The sequence below is a fragment of the Musa acuminata genome, chromosome BXJ1-9, assembly GCF_036884655.1.
Source record: "Musa acuminata AAA Group cultivar baxijiao chromosome BXJ1-9, Cavendish_Baxijiao_AAA, whole genome shotgun sequence".
NCBI classification, from domain to species: domain Eukaryota; kingdom Viridiplantae; phylum Streptophyta; class Magnoliopsida; order Zingiberales; family Musaceae; genus Musa; species Musa acuminata.
Window position 1 is genome coordinate 49,698,999 of NC_088335.1, and position 24,038 is coordinate 49,723,036.

The window sequence follows — 24,038 nt, forward strand, 5'->3', positions numbered from 1 at the left end:
TGTTGTTATGGGTTGTATGTGTATGTGTGTGTTGTTATGAATTGTGTGTATATGTATGTGCTGTATATGTAGATGCCTGACAAAGCCTTGTGCATAATGTGTATATGTATGTGCTGTATATGTAGATGCCTGACAAAGCCTTGTGCATAATCTATCTCCTAGTAATTCCTACTATGTGTGGATCACATCCTGTAGCTCTCAGCATATTTTGCCGACGAATGAATTAGCATGTATCCGGTATTTGAACAAAATAATTCCATATAACTGTCAACAAAAACACAAGCTAAGCTTTTTGTAAGAGACCCGATCAGGTATCCAGACTCCGGGAACAGCAAAAGATTCAAGTAGATCAGAACTACATAGAAGCATTACCTCGAATGAAGTTAAAATTGATTCCAGAACAAGAGGTGAGAACATAAACAATACATCGCAGCAAAATTCTACTCTCTTCGATAAATAGTCAATGAATATGTTACAGAAATCTCATCAATTTATGTTACCATCCATGGATCTACCAAGAACTTTTGCATCTGATTCACACAGCTGAATTCGATGGCTGGCTGGCAAAAGATCCTAACAAAGTGAACTTTTTAACTTTGCACTACTTAGATTATAAGCATATCTTGCCGACGAATGAATTAGCATGTATCCGGTATTTGAACAAAATAATTCCATATAACTGTCAACAAAAACACAAGCTAAGCTTTTTGTAAGAGACCCGATCAGGTATCCAGACTCCGGGAACAGCAAAAGATTCAAGTAGATCAGAACTACATAGAAGCATTACCTCGAATGAAGTTAAAATTGATTCCAGAACAAGAGGTGAGAACATAAACAATACATCGCAGCAAAATTCTACTCTCTTCGATAAATAGTCAATGAATATGTTACAGAAATCTCATCAATTTATGTTACCATCCATGGATCTACCAAGAACTTTTGCATCTGATTCACACAGCTGAATTCGATGGCTGGCTGGCAAAAGATCCTAACAAAGTGAACTTTTTAACTTTGCACTACTTAGATTATAAGCATAGGAGATACATGTATAAAAAAACAATAGAATTCTAATTTTCCACATAAGGGCAGTAAGCGAAGATGTAACTCGCCTATGAAAACCCAGGTAATGGATTGGTTATTAGACAAAATAAAGATGATCTAACTCCTAATTTCTTAATTTTCCATTATCATGCACTTGACTAGTTTTACCTAAGTCATGCGACACTTATATATGTTCATCCGTAAAGGTCAACCATCCCGAAACCTCCGATGATCCCTTAGGACCTACAAAAGAAAAATCAGTTTAGAGAAAATATTTTACTCGGGATCCACAAACAATCATTTCAGCAAACACTTCATAGCCAATGTAAATTACAAACAAATTTTATATGTTTTGAACGGTCCGACAACAAAAGATCCAATGATCCACTACAGATCGAAATTCTCATAAGTGCCCACTTGACACAATCTTTGTTTGCAATCCTAAGACAACCATCAAAACGAAAAAAAAAGGGTCGCTAAGCCTACTGTCAGCTGTTTACATGTTGTGCAAAGCATGAACAAAACTGAAAAACACGGACATACATTAACATTACATGTTGTGCAAAGCATGTTGTGCAAAGTGTGTAGTATGTATTTTTTTGAGTTGTGTGTGTATTGTGTATGTGTGTGTAGTGTGTGTGTATGTATGTGTGTGTATAGTGTATGTTGTTTGTGTGTGTATGTATGTGTGTGTATTATGAGTGTATGTGATACGTATTTTATGTGTATATTGTTATTAGTTGTGTGTGTATATTGTGTATGTTATGTGTGTGTGTGTGTTTTGTATGTGTATTGTGTGTGTCTTTGTGTGTTGTGCATTGTTTGTGTTATGTGTGTTGTTATAAGTTGTGTATGTTATGTGTGTATTGTGTGTATGTGTTGTGGGTGTTGTGTGTATGTAGTGTATATTATTTTTTTTTTTGTGTTATGTTATGTGTGCGTGTGTAGTGTGTTGTTTGTGATTTATGAGGTGTTGTTATGAGTTGTGTTGTATATGTTATGTGTGTGTATGTGTTGTGTGTAGTGTGTATTGTTTATGAGTTGTGTGTATGTGTCGTGTATGTTATGTGTGTGTATGTGTATTGTATGGTGTCTTTGTGTGTTGTTTATTGTGTATGTGAGTTGTTATGAGTTGTGTGTGTATGTGTATTATATGTTGTGTATGTTATGTGTGTGTGTGTATTGTGTATGTTATGTGTGTGTGTGTGTATTGTGTGTTGTGTGTATGTGTGTGTGTGTATTGTGTATGTTATGTGTGTGTGTATTGTCAGTGTTATGAGTTGTGTGTGTATGTGTGCATGTGTATTATGTATGTTAAGAGTTGTGTGTATGTGTGTGTGTTATGTATGCTATGTGTGTTGTGTGTAATGTGTGTTATTATGAGTTGTGTTTGTATACATTGTGTATATTATATGTGTGAAGTGTGTGTTGTTATGAGTTGTATGTGTATGTATGTGTTGTTTGCAGTATGTGTTGTGTGTATATGTGTATTGTGCATGTGTTTTTTATTGTGTATATGTTATGTGTGTAGGTATTGTGTGTTTTGTGTGATTGCTGCGATCTTTTTGTCATAGATTATAGATCTATAGTGCAACTTTTTTTCTATGTTATGAGGTGTTTTACAAAGGGCTTTCGATGTGTTAGCACAAAAGAGGAAGAAAGGGCAACAACTGTTGCTACCCCTTAGATTGGCAAAAGGCTGCTTGCAGCCTTGGCTGAGAGCCCTTCTTGCTGCTCTAAGCTTGGCTAAAAGTAGCAAGAATGAGAGCAACAAGACTGCTCTCAACCTGCTACATGGCAACCCTTGCCTAGCTACAAGGGGCACCCCTGGTGGCCAAGGTTTCTTGGCCTCAAGGGTTACCCTAGTGGCCAGGACTCTTGGTTGCATGGGCAAGCAAACCCTGGTTGTGCAAGTACACCCTATAGCTAGTGTTTCTTGGCTGTAGAGGTAACCTTGGGGGCTAGGGAATCCTAGCCGCCCAAACCTGGCCGCGTGGGGCACCCTATTGTAGGGTACCCCAAAAGGTAGAAAAGTAATTAATTAAATAATTTAATAATAATAATAATAACAATAATAATAATAATAATAATAATAATAATAATAATAATAATAATAATAATTATTATTATTATTATCTAGTAGTCCTACATGATAATGATGTGTACGTGATGTATGATGTAGATGGATGATCATTAACCATATGATGTGTGTATACATGTGATGTGATTATTATTATTATTGGAGCTTGTGAGCCTCCAATTTTTTTCTCATTTATTGTTGGGCCTACGTGCCTATGATTAAGTTGTAATAATATGAGGAGACACGACGGGAGTGTAGAGGCGATAGCGAAACCCACGAGACCGAGACGGATGATCACAGGGCATGGAGATGCCTATGCAACCGACGAGAACGAGATGGATGATCATAGGACATAGAGATATGTCGCTGCACACATAGATCTTGATATGAGTGATTAGGCCCATTGGCTCGGGCTTGATCATATTAGGATGTTGTCCATGATCATCTGGTGTGATTGCTGACACACCTACTATATATATATATATATATATATATATATATATATATATATATATATATATATATATATATATATATATATATATTTGCATGCAACGTAGATATATATTAAATATGTATGTGTATGACACGCCATAGGAGACAAAATTAAAATCTCCTCTTTCGATAATATTAAGTCGGTAAACGTAAGACAATTAGATTGACCCACGTGACCTTCCATCATTATAGGTAGGAATCGATTCCTAACGTAGGTTGAGTTGGTCGAGTCCCTCGAGACTCACCTATATCGCGATTCGCTATCTTGCCTACGACATAGAGATGTCACTGGTGACCTAAGGATATGGTATGCTTGGTCGAGTCTCTCAAGATTACGTTAAGACGCTGATTAGATCCCGATCCCCATTAGAGATCCGTCGAGGATCTTTGATTCATATACCGAAGGGAGTTATGTTAGTTTGTTAGAAAATATTACAGATATACTTAAATTGTGCAAGACACGAACTAACAGATCAGATTTCAAATACAAGCCCAACATTACACTGGATACTACATATGTTCTTGCTTATTCTATAATAATGCTAAACGCTGATGCACACAATAGCATGGTGAAAGATAAGGTTTGTTACTGAAGGAAGCTACGAGCTCTTGCTAGGTTGTTGGACTCCTCCATTGACAATAGAGAGGAAGTCTCGATTCGTTGCGTCTATGATTGAGGCAACAATAGAAAGCATCGACGATGGAGGCAGAAGCAACGCTAGGATTGGTTCGAGGTCATGTGAGTGTGAAGAGTGGCTTTTAAGGGTAAGAAAAAGGGTTATTAAACTAGGTGCTCGCACGAAGCCTGGGTTTGAGTAAGCGCCTAAGCGGTGCCTCATTGAAGCACACCGCCTGGTCTACACATGAGACGCTCGAGCGCCTATTTAAATCATTACTTTTCTTCCTTCTGTTACACTTCTTGGCTCAATGTCTTTACTATTCTCTTGATCTCTACAATTTTTTTCCTCTGCTGCAGCTATTAATTAAATGGCAGCTTATAAAATGATGTCAATTTTGAAGAGATCCTTAACTAAGATCAGGGCAACCTAGGACCACAAACTTGCACTAATTTTGTCATCCGTCAATCTGGTTAATCTTTATGGAATTCCTTTCTCTTTTCCCTATTATTGGTCTTCAATATTCACTTTTACAAGAGAATATTTTATTTTATTTTTCCTAATTGAAATTTGTGATTTTTTTTCTTGGACTTGATCTGGTTAAGCTGTATGATTATGAAGATAATCATATTAACTCAAAACATGATCTTAATAATCTATGAAGTTATGAAGGACATATAAACATTTTTATCAGTGAATAGATTGAAATCCAACCTCGGGAAGGATGGGAGAAATGAACCTGATGCTTTAGAACATACTACAGCATTTCTTTTACTAGGTACTGTCATCGGGAATGGTTGATATCGAGTCTCTCTGTGGTCGGTGCTTTGTTTTACTAGGCAAAGCTAGAATCCAGGAAGGAACCTCACAGCCAGATGCTGCCATCAAATTGACTATGTTCCTCAGAAAAGGCTTATCCTCTTCGATGAAGAATGTTACAGCTTAGAACAATAGGAGAAACTAGGCAGAAGATCACAAGGCATAAGATTGGGAAAAGAAGAGCTTTAGAATCTGGATAGACAAATTTTAGAAAAGCATAAGATTAGGAAAAGAAAAGCTTTAGAATATGGAAAGACGATCACAAGGAATGAAGCCTGAGTGTGCATCTGCATAAAGATCATTAACAGTAGAAACTAGGCAGAAGATGGAAAAGTTGAATTTTGGGCATGGTACTATTGTTTTAAGGTTCATAAACATCTCATCCAATCATGAATTCATATTTGCTTATTGGTAAGACTTAACTTTATTCATCTGTTTATTCTCAGCAAGATGATGACATCCAATCCTAATCCAAAGTTCTGAATAGGCATTGCCTTCTGTATTAGGATGCATTCCCAACATGAGTTTGCATGACCTGATATGCTAGTCCCAAACCTTATCTCTACCATTGACCCTCTCCCTCTCTCTGCAGGATGTTTGATTATTACTGTTTGAGAAATAGAGAGTGCTCAATGTTTTAAAAATTGTTAAATAAATCTAAATTGCTACTAATAACAATATTATTAGGGAGCCTCGAACTACCGTTTAAACAATTTCAATTGTATTAGTGCACTACACTGACATATTTATGTTCATAATATAGAAAGGATATCCATCATTAAAAAGGAATAAGATATCATGCCTGTTCTGCTTGACAGACAGGCATATTTGATTAATCATGTGAATTTAATGTGCTAGAAATATAAAGATATCAGTTGTACCTCTGAAAAGCTTTGACGAATAGCAAGCAAAATTCCCTTTTTCACTACCGGCAAAAACAGGCTTTTGCTTAATCATCTCGGAGGCAGAATTTCTGTCAAAAATTGTTCTGTTAGAGATGTATCATCTGAATAAGAAACTGGGAAGTTCATAGTGTAAATACGATTCTACATGCATACTTTCTACCAATGATGATTCGAACTGCATCAACCATAACTGTACTTGCAAGTTTTTCAACAGGAAAACTCACACTGAACAGTGTATCACTACAGTAGTTTTTGAACAGGCTTTGACCACAGAATCAATTTGTTCTACAAAACCTAGCTCAAAAAGCTTATCAGCTTCATCCAAGACAAGATATTTAACCCTGCACAGAGCAAATACTAAATGAGATATGCATGACCATTAATAAAAGTTATTGCACTTTATACACCACTTCTTACATAAAAAATGCTGAATGCTATGGATACAAAGTCAATATGACAACATATTTATGTGTTAATAATATCTATAATACTTCAATGCAAGGAGTTTAATATCGAATGATATCGCTCGGTATGGGCAGTACGTACCGATCCACCAGCAGATTGGTACACGGACCGTCCGCTATCGGGTGGTACCATCGATTAGGGCTATTTTCGCCCTATTACCATACGAAATCGATCGGTGATGGTCGATTTCGATCGTCGCTGCCCGCTACCGGGCGGTATTAGCTGAGGGAGAAGGAAGAAGAGGGAGAGGAAAAGGGAGAACTTGGAAATCCGACACCGCTCTCCCTCGACGATCTCGATCTGTCATCGTCCTGTTATGAACGGTCATGCAACAATAGAAAGCATCGACGATGGAGGCAGAAGCAACGCTAGGATTGGCTCGAGGTCATGTGAGTGTGAAGAGTGGCTTTTAAGGGTAAGAAAAAGGGTTATTGAACTAGGTGCTCGCACGAAGCCTGGGTTTGAGTAAGCGCCTAAGCGGTGCCTCATTGAAGCACACCGCCTGGTCTACACATGAGACGCTCGAGCGCCTATTTAAATCATTGCTTTTCTTCCTTCTGTTACACTTCTTTGCTCAATGTCTTTACTATTCTCTTGATCTCTACAATTTTTTTCCTCTGCTGCAGCTATTAATTAAATGGCAGCTTATAAAATGATGTCAATTTTGAAGAGATCCTTAACTAAGATCAGGGCAACCTAGGACCACAAACTTGAACTAATTTTGTCATCCGCCAATCTGTTTAATCTTTATGGAACTCCTTTCTCTTTTCCCTATTATTGGTCTTCAATATTCACTTTTACAAGAGAATATTTTAATTTATTTTTCCTAATTGAAATTTGTGATTTTTTTTCTTGGACTTGATCTGGTTAAGCTGTATGATTATGAAGATAATCATATTAACTCAAAACATGATCTTAATAATCTATGAAGTTATGAAGGACATATAAACATTTTTATCAGTGAATAGATTGAAATCCAACCTCGGGAAGGATGGGAGAAATGAACCTGATGCTTTAGAACATACTGCAGCATTTCTTTTACTAGGCACTGTCATCGGGAATGGTTGATATCGAGTCTCTCTGTGGTCGGTGCTTTGTTTTACTAGGCAAAGCTAGAATCCAGGAAGGAACCTCACAGCCAGATGCTGCCATCAAATTGACTATGTTCCTCAGAAAAGGCTTATCCTCTTCGATGAAGAATGTTACAGCTTAGAACAATAGGAGAAACTAGGCAGAAGATCACAAGGCATAAGATTGGGAAAAGAAGAGCTTTACAATCTGGATAGACAAATTTTAGAAAAGCATAAGATTAGGAAAAGAAAAGCTTTAGAATATGGAAAGACGATCACAAGGAATGAAGCCTGAGTGTGCATCTGCATAAAGATCATTAACAGTAGAAACTAGGCAGAAGATGGAAAAGTTGAATTTTGGGCATGGTTGTTTTAAGGTTCATAAACATCTCATCCAATCATGAATTCATATTTGCTTATTGGTAAGACTTAACTTTATTCATCTGTTTATTCTCGTCAAGATGATGACATCCAATCCTAATCCAAAGTTCTGAATAGGCATTGCCTTCTGTATTAGGATGCATTCCCAACATGAGTTTGCATGACCTGATATGCTAGTCCCAAACCTTACCTCTACCATTGACCCTCTCCCTCTCTCTGCAGGATGTTTGATTATTACTGTTTGAGAAAAAGAGAGTGCTCAATGTTTTAAAAATTGTTAAATAAATCTAAATTGCTACTAATAACAATATTATTAGGGAGCCTCGAACTACCGTTTAAACAATTTCATTTGTATTAGTGCACTACACTGACATATTTATATTCATAATATAGAAAGGATATCCATCACTAAAAAGGAATAAGATATCATGCCTGTTCTGCTTGACAGACAGGCATATTTGATTAATCATGTGAATTTAATGTGCTAGAAATATAAAGATATCAGTTGTACCTCTGAAAAGCTTTGACGAATAGCAAGCAAAATTCCCTTTTTCACTACCGGCAAAAACAGGCTTTTGCTTAATCATCTCGGAGGCAGAATTTCTGTCAAAAATTGTTCTGTTAGAGATGTATCATCTGAATAAGAAACTGGGAAGTTCATAGTGTAAATACGATTCTACATGCATACTTTCTACCAATGATGATTCGAACTGCATCAACCATAACTGTACTTGCAAGTTTTTCAACAGGAAAACTCACACTGAACAGTGTAGCACTACAGTAATTTTTGAACAGGCTTTGACCACATAATCAATTTGTTCTACAAAACCTAGCTCAAAAAGCTTATCAGCTTCATCCAAGACAAGATATTTAACCCTGCACAGAGCAAATACTAAATGAGATATGCATGACCATTAATAAAAGTTATTGCACTTTATACACCACTTCTTACATAAAAAATGCTGAATGCTATGGATACAAAGTCAATATGACAACATATTTATGTGTTAATAATATCTATAATACTTCAATGCAAGGAGTTTAATTTCGAATGATATCGCTCGGTATGGGCAGTACGTACCGATCCACCAGCAGATTGGTACACGGACCGTCCGCTATCGGGTGGTACCATCGATTAGGGCTATTTTCGCCCTATTACCATACGAAATCGATCGGTGATGGTCGATTTCGATCGTCGCTGCCCGCTACCGGGCGGTATTAGCTGAGGGAGAAGGAAGAAGAGGGAGAGGAAAAGGGAGAACTTGGAAATCCGACACCGCTCTCCCTCGACGATCTCGATCTGTCATCGTCCTGTTATGAACGGTCGTCGCGCACCTACAACAACTCCGTTCAATGAACCGTTCGTCGCCCTCGTCTACATGTACAACTGCTTAGCAGCATGTTTTGGCCTGGTTTTAAGTCCTTTTGCTTGTAAAAATGTAAGTTCGAACAAGTTGCAGCGCTATAGTGCGACAGCTTACCAAACCGAGCAAAACAGCCCCAAAACAGCTCTGTTTTCGCGTGCCATAGGTTGTTTTCTGCAGCTTACCGCCGCATGCGAAACGTCAGCCGTCTCAACACCCTAAAACCACCCGGGTGGCACCATGGGGGATGGGGCTTCGGTATAGTGTCGAGCGTTGAACAATATTTCATAAGTTCGCACGTTACCTTGACGGGAACTTGTTGTCGCGCCCGGCACCCGGTGAGCAGCTATTTGTGGACTTGCAGCTATTTGTCAACCCTCTAAAGTCTTTGTTTTCCTCCTCCCCCTCTTTTCTCTTGTGGACGCAAGGTGCTCGCTGAATTGCTTGTAAAGCTTCCCCTTTTTGTGAGACATCGAGACTTGTCCGTCGCTCGTTCTTTGAACTAATCAACTTTCTCTTTTACAGATCCTTCAAGACCTGCGAGAGGTTGCAAGTAGGCTGATCTTTGCGGACGTAAATCACAAGGGCGAAGCGCGACTTAGGCAACGCAAGCTAAGTTCGCGTCTTTGCCGTAAGGGTGCCTCACGACTTAGGCAATTCCAGCTAAGTCCGTGACATTGTAGTATCAGAGCGGGCAACCACTTTGAGCGAGCAGCGAAGAAACTTCGCAACTTTGCCATGGCAAAGCATCGTGGCGAATCAAGCAAGACGGGGCAAGCCGGACCCTTGCCCCAAGCAGCCACAGGTGGGTTGCAAGTGCACACTCGCTCTCATGCTGTTGGAGGCGCTCAGGAGGAGCGCGACAGCGAACATGATGAGCGAGAAGTTGGCTGTTCTCTGCGAGCGGAGGAGGCGCAATCTGGAACTCCAACCGGGAAAAAGAGTCATAAGGAGAGACTCACAACGACGGAAACCCGCTTCGATGTTTTTGAAGCGAGCTTGGAGGAACTCTACCATAGCCAACGAAGGCTTATTGGGGTAGAAAGCTCGCAAGAAGAAGTGGAGTCCAGGATCGATAAGGTTAAGGCCCTATTCGACCGATTGTCAGATGCACCAAAGACTTCGTGCAACACCGGAAGTTGTGGCGGAACTCACTTAAAGGGTGACCATGCTCACAAGAGCACTAAATACGGGAGGAAGCAATACCCATGTTGCGCCGCCACAAAACTTGAGGGCACCCGAGCCTCATGGTTATAGAGGGGCCAGTGATGCTAAAGAGCTCGAGAATTTCCTGTTCGACATGGAACAATACTTTCGAGCTACGAGGCCTGATTCTAAAGAAATCAAAGTTTCTATAGCAACAATGTATTTGAACGGAGATGCAAAACTTTGGGGGTGAACCCATTGGGAGGAGATCCAATAGGGTCGGTGTCAAGTTGACACATGAGAGGACTTGAAGCGGGAGTTGAGAAAGATGGAGATCCGACCAATTGGATCTCTAAGGCAGAAAATTTTTTCCGTTTTCACAGAGCCCCAGAAGAATCCAAGGTAGAAGTGGCCTCAATCCAGCTCGAGGGAGATGCACTCCAGTGGTACGATTGGTATGAAACTTTCCACGGAGTTCCTTCGTGGGAGTAGTTTAAAAGAGGGCTTCTTGTTCGCTTTGGCCCATCCGGATATGAGAATGTTGATTGCTAGCTCGTTAAAATTCATCAAACTTCTACAGTGTTAGAATATCAGAGTAGGTTTGAGAGATTGTCAAATCAAGCTAGAGATTGGTCGGACCAACAACTTCTGGATACATTTATTGAAGGGTTTATTCCAAAGATCCGGTGTGAAGTTAAGGCTCGTTAACCCCGTACTATGATAGCTGCGATCTCATTTGCAAATCTACATGAGAAAAAAATTAGCAAGGAAAGATCAACAAGGGGTTTGTATTATGATGAAAAATGAAGTATGGAGCACCGATGTAAACAAGGGCAACTTCTGATGATTGAACCAATTGGAGAGGAACCGAAAGCAAAGAATGTGGACTCCGATCATGAAGGTATAAATTCTAATGAAGATGTTGGACCTACCATACATATAATGCATGCATTAGCCGACTACTCTAACCCGCAAACTATGGAAGTTGGCGAAACTCTAGAACATCAGCCTGTTATAGTTTTGATTGATACTGGTAGCACTAACAATTTTATGGACAGTGAGACTGTTGACCGATTGGCCCACCACATTGAAGACTATGATAGATTCGAAGTAAAGATCGTTGATGGATGGATTTTCACTTGTGATAGCAAAGGTTCAAAGATAAAATTGATTATACAGGGCCAGAAGTTTCATGCAATGATTACTACACTAAAAGACCGACCCGTTGCTTACACTATCAAAAAGTGGAGACCATACTTGATCAACGGGTTGTGATGCATTGCAGATAATCTATGGCTAGTGCTGAAAGAGAAGCTCCCCGAGATTGATGCTGCTTAGCCTTGAGGACAAGGCTGATTTGAAGAGGGAGGAACTATTAGGACCCTTTTTCTGGGGTTTTGAATAATATTTATTAAGTATGTTTAGTCCAATTGTTTATTGAGTCGGTTTGGTTCAATTAGAGTCAAGTAGAGGTTTATTTAATATTTATTTATTATTAGAGTTCAAGCCCTGATGGACTCTGGGTGGAACTCTATAAATAGGGATGTAACTGCTTCTTTTTAGTTATCTATGAAAAATACTATTCTGTCTTTTGACAAACTCTAGGAGGCCGATCCCCTCGAAGCGATCAAGGAGGCCGATCCCCTCGAAGTGATAATCCCTTTCTCTTTTCTTTTTTACGATAAGAGTTTAGGGTCTTATCATTTGGTATCAACGCGACGATAAGACCTTTAGGGTCTTATCAACGACCACAAGAGTTCAAGATCGGCGATTTGGTGTTGGTCAAGCTCCAACCAGCATCACTCCAATTCTTTAGGAACAAAGTAAATAAAAGATTGGTGCGCAAGTAAGAAGGGCCCTTCCCAATTATCGATAGGGTGGGCAATGTCTCCTACAAGTTGCAGCTACCGACGTGGTTAAAAATTCATAATGTTCTTTACGCCAACAACTTGAAAGCCTACCACTCGGATCCGCAAGATGCTTCCCGAAGTGTTCCAACTTGGCTACCCCCCACCACAGCCTCCTACGAGAAGTGAGTTGAAACCATTTTAGCGAATCGCAAGATAAAGCTACCCATTGGAGCTAAGCATACTGTGTACTTAGTGAAGTGGCGAAAGCTTCCCCGAACTAAAGCCAGTTGGGAGACTGAAGATGCCCTATGACATGAAGAAGCAATCATCAACTATTAACAAGCATCGACGAGGGCGTCGACAGTTTGAGTGGGGGAGAATGTCACGAACGATCGTCGCGCACTCGCAATAACTCCGTTCAACGAACTGTTCGTCGCTCTCGTCTATATGTACAACTGCTTGGCATCATGTTTTAGCTTGGTTTTAAGTCCGTTTGCTTGTAAAAATGTTAGTTCGAATAAGTTGCAACGCTACAGTGTGACCACTCACCGAATCGAGCAAAACAACCCCAAAACAGCTCAAAACAACTCCATTTTCGTGTGTCATGGGCTGTTTTCTGTAGACCGTTGCCGCACGTGAAATGTTAGTCATCTCAGGACCTTGGAACCACCTGGGTGGCAGCATGGGGGATGGAGCTTCGGTATAGTGTCGGGCGTTGAACAATCTTTCGCAAGTTCGCACGTTATCTTGACGGGAACTTGTTGTCGCACTCGGCACCCAGTGAGCAATTGTTTGTGGACTTGCAGCTATTCGTTCAACCCTCTAAAGTCCTTGTTTTCCTCCTCTCCCTCTTTTCTCTTGTGCACGCAAGGTGCTCGCTGAATTTCTTGTAAAGCTTTCCCTTTTCATGAGACGTCGGGACTTGTCTGTCGCTCGTTCTTCGAACTAATCAACTTTCTCTTTTACAGGTCCTTCGGGACCTACGAGAGGTTGCAAGTGGGCTGATATTTACGGATGCAAATTGCAAGGGCAAAGCGCGACTTAGGCAATACAAGCTAAGTTCGCGTCTTTGTTGCAAGGGTGCCTCACGATTTAGGCAAAATAAGCTAAGTTCGCGTCTTTGCCGTAAGGGTGCCTCACGACTTAGGCAAGTCCAGCTAAGTCCGTGATAATCCTCTTTCGTCGGATGCTGCAGATGAGATGTCGCCTTCTCGTTTGAGGCGACAAGGCATCGGCGTCGTCGGCGACTTCTCATCCGCTCAGGGAGAAGAAACCGAGCAGAAGAAACGAGGCGACGTCGCCTTGATGACGTCACCCTATTTTCGCGGGGAGAAGAAACCTGGCGACGAAATGAGGCAACGTTTCTTCTCCCCATGCGAGTAGAAGAAATGAGGCGACGTCGCCCTTTTTTTTATTTTTTTATTATATATATGTATATATATATATATATACACCGAGTGATACGCTAGAACGTATCGCTCGATATACTCGTATCGTATCGAGCTAAGCTCGATACTCCATGATATGAAATTATGAACCTTGCTTTCATGTGCCTTCTCTAATCCCTGTAAGATAAGGACTTCACAAACTCGAATTTGCATATTGTGATTAAAAAATAAATGGTCTAAATTCCTGTATTTTGTATAGAGATAATAAATCAGTTGTGATTGCTATTCTGAAAAAACACCATTTTCCTGCTCCAATCCCACGATCTAACATCCTGCACCTGTCCAAGTTTTCTAGTAAACAGAGTTGGCTGATCATAACAACATTCAATAGAGATCTTAATGCATTTATACATGCTATTGTATTCTCACAACAGTCCTATTCAACTACTCTAACCTCCCAATACATTTTCTTTTAACCAAGCATAAAGTAAAACACTATTTGCTATGACTACCAGCTAATTTTGTACCACATCAGCTCAATTCTAGCATGAAACAGAGAAGCATAATTGTGCTTCCTATGCATATAAGTGCATCCATGGCATATATACTGGTGCATGCTACCACATGGTGGCATGAGCATGGTTGATGCATGCTAACAGAACACCATAAAGGTCACTGGCATGGCGGTAGGCCTACATCATGTAAGCAAATAAAACAGAGAAAGAATAATTGATATACAGACAAATGGGAAGCCATTAAGAATAAACAGATAAGAATATCCTCATCTTCAAAGAGGTGAGTGTTGGCATGATGACAAAAAACATATAATTACATTAATATTTCTCACCAACAAAATCTGGTTGTGATCTGAGCTTCATAATCAATTTTAATAGGCCCAGAAGAAGAGCAGACTCTGATTTATGTGATTTGAAACACATCAAACCTAGAGATCTATGCATATCTTTTATGTTCCAATTTTTGATATTTGCTAGTTCATAGCATAAAAAAGTGCGGAATGAATTTACTATAAACAGGACATACAAAGTTTTTTTAGTTCATACCGACTCAAGTCAAGCTTCCTTTTGCAAATAGCAAAGTCCAACCGGAGAGGAGTGGATATGATTATATCACGGCAATTTTTCAAAATCACCAAATCTGTAGAGCTCCTTAGTCATTAACTGGATGTAAAATTTCCTCCCCGTAATTCTCTAGTTGGGCAGAGAACAACAGCTTGGACACTATTCTTTAACCCTGGCTAATAACAGTAAGAAAAACTTAAACTAATGCAAAGTAAAAGACTGACAAGATGGTAGTCCATGTATAATAATGATACCTTAATCTTCATGAGCATTGGACATAAAAACGCCAATGTCTTGCCAGAACCAGTTGCTGCACATGCAAAGCAGTCCCTCTTCTGAAATATGTAAAACCATGATATGTTAGTCCTGAACTATTCAGATAATGATAATATTGTAACAGCATAGAGAAATTAGTTCAGCAGTAAAAGAGTAAATTTTCTAAAGTTCAATAAAAGATAGACATAGAGAGAGAATGGGGGAAGGAAAGACAGAGAAGCAAAATTTAAGGCATACAGAAAGGAGTACTGGAATAGCCTGCCTCTGAATAGGTGTAGGCTCTCGAAAACCAAGTTCAGAAAAGTTACGCAAAATATATGGTTTGCAGTTATACCTGCACACAAAATCAAAAATTCAAGAACTTAGAAATTCGGCAAGAAAACTGCAACTGTATAAAAGGATGAACTAAAAAAGAAACATGCTGGAAATGTGATTTGTTCTATTTGACAACATATAGTCACATAATTATTACTATGAAGTAGTACATTTCAGCGCTATAGGTACCCATATGTAAGGAATTTACAAGAGCACAAGATACCAAAGACAGAGAAGAGGCCAGATAATCCCCAAAACAATGAAAAATGACAGTATGATATAGCAAGTCCTTGTTATAGATATTATATTGTTCTTATTTATTATTCCTTACAATATTACTTCTATAGGTACAGAAACATCTTGGATAAACACATCAATTATGGAACCCTGTGCAATAAATTCTGGAAGAAAATAAAATGTCAAAATACTGATGATGCAAAAACAAAGAAAAAACATTATTGATTTTGTTTGATCAACCATCTAACACGATGACATTGTCATTCAGCCTCAACTCTGGAGGTTACCAAAATGAAGAATCAATCTCTATCGTCAACTAGCAATAGTGATTAGCAGCAGATGAAACGACATTGTCTGTTTTCTTTGCTTTTTTTGACAGAACTATTAAAGGTAAAACTAAGAACCATTATGTCTCTTTCTTTTGTTTCAAGCTAATAAGATAAAAATTCTACAGTAAGGATGTGAGGATTAAACATCTGAAGACATTGTTCAGTATATTGGTTCAATGGTAGCAAATATTTTATGCAGTAACTGATGGTCATGATAGTCTATGATCATCATGTCTTTAATCCTAAAGAGCTTAAATAAAGGCAGGACAAAACGATAATGGTTGTGAACCTCCTTAATCAAAGAATAAACAGGAAATGTCGCTGCTGCCTGCATTGCACAAATATAGGACACCACAGAGCTTGCCACATGCGATCAGCTCAAGGTCTGGACATGTATTATGATATTGAGATAATATAAACTAAGGATTTGAATTCAGCCAGTAACATGTTCATACTGGCTGGGCTGCTCAGGGGCATGAGTGCATACAGAATATGCTATGCACTGATGCCACTACATAGGCCAGTATGAGAACGTTCAGCATGTACCATCAAAAAATTTGTGCCAAAAGCCAAGCAACAGTGTGCTGCAAGTTGATCTCTAAACAAGGATTCTCCATATATGGGATCTCACCTTGAGCTTAGCTCTGCAAAACTCTCAAGCGGGGGAGGAACACCATGTCCCGAAATGTGAATTCCATACTTCTTACGCAGAATAGAAGCTTTCTGAAGCAGGAAACAAAAATTTTAAGGTATGAAAACAAAAAAGAATCATTCAACAAAAAATAACAAAACTAGACCAAAATCACCTCAATCTCCTTTTCCACGTCCTTCTTCATCTCAGCAGAAGTAACCTCCAAATCATTTCTTTCTAGAATAGAGGACAAAGACTCGGAACTCTTGAACACACTGAACCCCTCCACAGCATCTCATACCCCAAATCCCAAACAAGATTATGACATGTAAACGAAGCTCGCATCACACAAAAGGTGCGTGTAGGTAAGCCAGAGATGCAACCAGAAGAGTCCTTATCCTTGCGCATTCGCTTCTTCTCCTTCTTGTTCGCCTTCACCTTCAGCAAGGTGTCCGGCGCTGCATCCGCTATGCCCTCAAGATCATCCGGTTCTTTCTTCGGCTGCTGCAACAAAGAACAAAGATTCAAGGATTAAAGTCAATCCAAACAGGGAATTGGTTCATAGACCAGCACAAATTAACTAAAAATAGACTAAAAAATAGGTTAACTGTATACAAGTAGTCTTGTCTGACCAAACCATAATTAACTAAAATTAGACTAAAAAAGAGGCATTAATGTTGAAGATTATGAGAATTAAAAAATATGATAATTGGGATATTGTCATGAGAATTGCAAAACTGAACAATTTTTATGAACAGCCTACAAGGCTGGTACTTTTATATAAAGAAAATGTGCAGACATTTGTGCTATAAAGAATCACATAAAATATAGTAAATAATCAATACAAGAAAAGATGAAAGAAAACAACCACAAACAAATGAAACATTTACCAAATTAAATACCTCATCATGAAGAACTGCAGATGACCAAGAATATAAAATACAACAGTAAACAATTTCAATAGTCAAAATAACCTTAAAGCTTCATCACACAAAATACAGAGCTTAATATATCATAAACCTTACCACCATGGGTTTTTATAAATAAAATGGATGATCTCCAATGGAATAGTTTAAATAACTCCATAAAAGAGAGCAAACATATATATAAACCATGCTACTCCACATCAAAACCAATACTTTATTTTAGAAGTAAATAACTACAGTGTTATTGGTGCCAAGTCTATGTACTATAAATTTAGACACATAAAAAACTGCAAACAATAGATCAATAAACGTATCATGATTAGAGAAGCTACAAGCTCCAATGTCTAAAATCCCCAAGCTAATCTGGATGTCTACCACCTCAAAGCTATCAGAGACCAAATTCGCAAACAAGAACCATGAAACAACCTACAATCCTTATAAAACAGGAAATCAGATGCAATTAATATACTAAATCAAGCGTCAAGAACAAGGCCGCCCCTAAAACCATTGCAGATCTACCTGATCTAATGGTTTCCACTACAAACAACCAATTCTTATACCCACCATATCCGTCTCTAATCATGATCCTTGGTGCAGCAGCAGAGCTTGCTATGAAAATCTGTGACCAAAAGAATCTATTCAAAAGAATCCTTGTACCAACACTTCTCTGCACCAAGGATCAAGAATTTGCGATAGAATGGCCACTATAGGACAGGAAACAAGCGAATGCAAGAGATCACCATCGATGCAACTATAGAAAACCCTCGTTGATCGCCACATTCGTTTTTAGCCTCTACCAAGGAAGCTAAGCTAATGATGGTGTCTACGGCTAGGTTTTCACCACCATCGAGGAAGCGGTGGTCATGAAATAGACCATAAGAATCTTTACCAAAGAATCCCTATACCGAACTATCTTTGGACCAAGGATCAAGAACTTATGATGGAACGATGACAATAAGGATGGAAGCAAGCAAAAGCATGCCATCGTCATCGAAGACCGATGCAACGAGAGAAAACCCACCTCCGCCTCGTCCATGAAAAATAGACTAAAAATAGACTAAAAAAGAGGCATTAATGTTTTGTCTGACCAATAGACTAAAAATAGACTAAAAAATAGACTAAAAAATAGATTAACTGTATACAAGTAGTCTTGTCTGACCAAACCATAATTAATTAAAAATAAACTAAAAAAGAGGCATTAATGTTGAAGATTATGAGAATTAAAAAATATGATAATTGGGATATTGTCATGAGAATTGTAAAATTGGACAATTTTTATGAACAACCTACAAGGCTGGTACTTTTATATAAAGAAAATGTGCAGACATTTGTGCTATAAAGAATCACATAAAATATAGTAAATAATCAATACAAGAAAAGATGAAAGAAAACAACCACAAACAAATGAAACATTTACCAAATTAAATACCTCATCATGAAGAACTGCAGATGACCAAGAATATAAAATACAACAGTAAACAATTTCAATGGTCAAAATAACCTTAAAGCTTCATCACACAAAATACAGAGCTTAATATATCATAAACCTTACCACCATGGGTTTCTATAAATAAAATGGATGATCTCCAATGGAATAGTTTAAATAACTCCATAAAAGAGAGCAAACATATATATAAACCATGCTACTCCACATCAAAACCAATACTTTATTTTAGAAGTAAATAACTACAGTGTTATTGGTGCCAAGTCTTTGTACTATAAATTTAGACACATAAAAAACTGCAAGCAATAGATCAATAAACGTATCATGATTAGAGAAGCTACAAGCTCCAAGGTCTAAAATCCCCAAGCTAATCTGGATGTCTAACACCTCAAAGCTATCAGGGACCAAATTCGCAAACAAGAACCATGAAACAGCCTACAATCCTTATAAAACAGGAAATCAGATGCAATTAATATACTAAATCAAGCATCAAGAACAAGGCCGCCCCTAAAACCATTGCAGATCTACCTGATCTAATGGTTTCCACTACGAACAACCAATGCTTATACCCACCATATCCGTCTCTAAAACAAGATTCCCAGCGTTAGATCGATCAAAAAATAAACACAAAAAAGAAGAGAATGATATCGATCTGAAAAAAGAATAGATATCTGTCTAACGGATTGCTTGATCAAAGACACACCGATCCATAATTTAGTAGAGAACACACTTGTAAATTTCTTCAAATCGACTCGAAAATATCGAAATAGTAGACACAGGACTCGATCGATCCACTCAGGTACACGATCAGCAACCAGATAAACGAAGAAAACATGAAAATAGACAAAGATCTCCAGAAATCAAGGAATCATATGAGATTAAGGTTTTACCCTTCCGAAGCGGTCCCCTCTTTTCTCGGAGACAAAGGAGAGAGGTGATAGAAATGCAAGAACGGGATGACAGAGAGGTCCTCTCGCGTATTAAATGGCAGTGATTCCTCTTTTTTCTTAGGGTGCATACAAAGGGAAAACTCAGAGGGAAGTAACAAAAAGTTCAAGAAAGATTGAAAACTCAGAGGGAAAAATAGGGTAATTCAGAATTTGATAATTTTAGGGTTTAGGGGAAAATATAGTTGTTAGATTCATGAATCCATATTCGTCAAGCCAACCAAAAGTCTTATATACGATGATGTATTGACATGTATAACATATCAGATGACAGATGTAACAGAATTAGTAATGAAAATGCATTATGGAATAAAAATGCAAATCAATTATTGCTTCTATTACTTAAAAAGAGATTACTAAAATAATATCATGTGATAAAAACCTATGTATAACATTCCATAAAAAAAAAATGAAAGGAGACTAAACTAAATTGCACAAGAATATTCACTTAAGCATTAGAACTACGAAAGTCCAATAAGCTTCAATCAAAACAATGCTTACCTGAATAAATATCACATTCATTTACTGGCTGTGGTCGGTGCCCTCCTTGGCTTGCCATAAATAACTTCCCACACTCACTAAACTGATCATAATATTACAAACAGATTAGCTGGATTTATCAAACACTAATGAATAAACTTTCTCAGCCACTTATCGGCAACCAATCCAATTATCTCTTCTTCATCCATAAGAAGCACCTGAAACCATTGCAGATCTACCAGATCTAATGGTTTCCACTACAAACAACCAATACTTATACCCACCATATCCGTCTCTAAAACAAGATTCCCAGCGCTAGATCGATCAAAAAATAAACACGAAAAAGAAGAGAATGATACCGATCTGAAAACAAGAACAGATATCTGTCTAACGGATTGCTTGATCAAAGACACACCGATCCATGATTTAGTAGAGAACACACTTGTAAATGTCTTCAAATCGACTCGAAAATAGCAAAATAATAGACACAGGACTCGATCGATACGCTCAGGTACACGATCAGCAACTAGATAAACGAAGAAAACATGAAAAATAGACAAAGATCTCCAGAAATCAAGGAAGAATTCATATGAGATTAAGGTTTTACCCTTCCGAAGCGGCACCCTCTTTTCTCGGAGACAAAGGAGAGAGGCGACAGAAACGCAAGAACGGGATGACAGAGAGGTCCTCTCGCGTATTAAATGAGTGATTCATCTTTTTCTTAGGGTGCAGACAAAGGTCCGTAAAGAAAATCAAGCATATAGAACAAGGCCACCCCTAAAACCATTGCAGATCTACCTGATCTAACAGTTTTCATGACAAACAACCAACCCTTATACCCACCATATCCGTCTCTAAAACAATATTCCCAGCGCTAGGTCGATCAAAAAATGAACACGAAAAAGACGAGAATGATACCGATCTGGAAACAAGAACAGATATCTGTCTAACGGATTGCTTAATCAAAGATCATACCGATCCATAATTTAGTAGAGAACACACTTGAAAATATCTTTAAAGCGACTCGAAAATAGCGAAATGGAAGACACAGGACCCGATCAATCCGGTCAGATACACAATCATCAATCAGATAAACGAAGAAAACATGAAAATAGACAAAGATCTCTAGAAATCAAGGAAGAATTCACATGATATTAAGGTTTTACCCTTCCGAAGCGGCTCCCTCTTTTCTCGGAGACAAAGCAGAGAGGCGACAAGGAGTGGCTGAGAGTGGTCCTCTCGCGTATTAAATGGCACCGAAGAGAACGAAGACAGAGAACAAACGAGGCGTTTCAAGAAATATGATGGGGAGGACAGAGGAGAATATAAATATGATGGGGAGGACAGAGGAGAATATATAGGGGTGGAGTGTCTAGTATCATAGGTCGGTGAGAGGGACGCCCGGGTTGCTAGAAACGATCCGTTAACAGATACGATCTCCGCCGTCTCCCTAACGACATAATGAACACGGAATCACCATCAGGCAACGTGGCGTAACGACATCGCCATGAATTGACCGCATTACCCTCTACAGTGACATTTAATATACGAGATGCCTTCAGTACCATTCGCGCCAGTATGGGCACGTGCTACCGCTACAAAAAAAATAATAACAATCGTCACATTCCAATTGTACGGATATTTATATCGATAATTCAGGGCATCATTTATCTTTAAATATATATTATTTAAATTAATAAAAATATATTTTTTTAAAAAATTCACGAATGCATGACATTTGAAATCGTAGGAAGCGGTCAATCCCCAAAGTAGTATAAAAACTACCCTTAAATAGATGCCAAAAGAGATGTCTCTATACATTAACTCAGTCATACAGTTTACATTGCTGTTTTCTTCTTTTTGCTAACTTAAGCATTGAAGGGATCGCGTCAGACAACTTCTAGTGTCGCATTGTCAAGCAGGATCCTAGTCTGTCTATCCGGTCATCTCGAATCGAGTCACTAACAAAATGACTTCCAACCGAACAACCTGTGTGGTCTCACCTCATCAAGTCTCCCACGTCAACCTGGATGAGCCTGTAGCGATTGCTCGGTGTAAACCAATCCATCCCGTGTGTTCTCATTGGCACGGTGTTCCGCTACCAGTTAGCGATTGCTCGTCTGTTCTTCGTATGATACTATTGCCTCTTTGATTTGATGGTGAAGACATGCAATCTACATTCCTTCAGCTTTTAGGTACAACCGCCCCGGCTTGCTACCCTGTGCTCCAGGTGTACACCTACTGTTTCCTACTGTTTAACATGATTGGGGCCAGATGATTATTTCGGCAATCCCACACGATGTCATTTCCGCTTGCAAACTGGCAAACCGATACTGTGCTTCGCAACTACGGCGTACCCCAGTTGAAAATACATATATGTAAAGCTAAAAAACAACCAAGGATAACAAGAGGAATCACACAATATTAATGGTATGATAACCAAACATTTGAGTAGATTTCAGAGTTTCATGAACATCATACAAATGAAATCATTTAACTCCATGAGACAGAATATACAAGAAATTATCTCACTGAAGGAAAGTTACCCAAACTTTCCCACAAATTTACAGAGTACATTCAACATGATACAGATCCGACTGTACAAATGTTATCATAAAAGAACTTCTGATTCCATCTTTCTAAATACTACCTCCACGGATGAAGGATCTATATCAAGGCCTAAATCTTCTCCTGCATAATTCACAAACAAATATTCCTTTTTGGATGATGCGGCAGGAAGCAGCTCAGAAATCCCAGCCAGATCTCGGCATGGTGGAAGGATAACATCCCTTCTATTCAGGGAATAGTAGACGTCGGCAAGCAGAAGCCAGGTAAGGTCTGAATCAATGCAAGCAAGTCCTGATAATGCCCTTAGAGATGCATCTTTGAGACCTGCCATGCTACTGCAAGCAATACCTACGACAATACCACTAACTTTCTTCAGGACTGTCTGCAATGCTGAACTAGTCCTCTTGTCTGAACATATCAAGGTAATCATGTCCAATACTGCTGTCTGGATTTTTTGGCTGGAGACTTCAGCCATAGGTTCTTCTGAAGTTATAGAATTACTTCGGTAAGGGAGAAGAATTCTTTCCTCATTTGATAGCATTGGTTTCCTTCGAAATGTGGATGAAGTAAGCAACTTCCATATAGTATGCCCATCATTCTGAAACCGGCGAACAAAAAAGTCCCCGCCACCAATTTGAACTGCTTTATGCAGCATATTCAAGCATTTTCTGATCACAACCTGAAAAAGAATAAAAGAAAAATCAAAGCTGTATCTAATGCAGCCACATGCCAAGGCTTTTCAACTGGGAATACAGCATAATTCCTTCAACTGGGAATACAGCATAAATCCTTTAACTGGGAATACAGCAAGGTAGAAACATCACTGCATAATCAGAAGACAAAATATTAAAAGTCCTTTAATGGCTAAATACAGCAAGTTAGAAGCATCAGAAGACAATATTTGAACCCTAATAGCATAAATCATTTAATGGTTACTAAAAGTCCAAAATAACATGGAGCCACATTGTCACGAACGGTCGTCGCACACTCGCAACAATTCCGTTCAACGAACCGTTCGTCGCTCACACCTACATGTACAGCTGCTTGCCAGCATGTTTTCTCTTGATTTTGGGTCATTTTACTTGTAAAAATGTAAGTTCGAACAAGCTGTAGCATTACAAAGCGACTGCTCACCAAACCGAGCAAAACAGCCCAAAACAGCTACGTTTTCATGTGCCGCGGACT

General features: G+C 38.8%; 1 protein-coding gene and 1 pseudogene across 1 annotated transcript in view; both read right to left on the bottom strand.

Annotated features, from left to right (window-relative positions):
- Nucleotides 1-427: 427 nt before the first annotated feature.
- On the bottom strand, nt 428-21,610 carry LOC135594064 (DEAD-box ATP-dependent RNA helicase 57-like; annotated as a pseudogene).
- Nucleotides 21,611-22,687: 1,077 nt separating this feature from the next.
- Nucleotides 22,688-24,038, bottom strand: part of LOC135594065 (uncharacterized) — a 28,248-nt gene continuing 26,897 nt past the window's right edge. Inside the window, exon 17 of the mRNA XM_065084488.1 lies at nt 22,688-23,532. Coding sequence (XP_064940560.1) covers nt 22,897-23,532 — 636 coding nt within the window. The 3' untranslated portion in view covers nt 22,688-22,896. The remainder of the gene's footprint in view (nt 23,533-24,038) is intronic.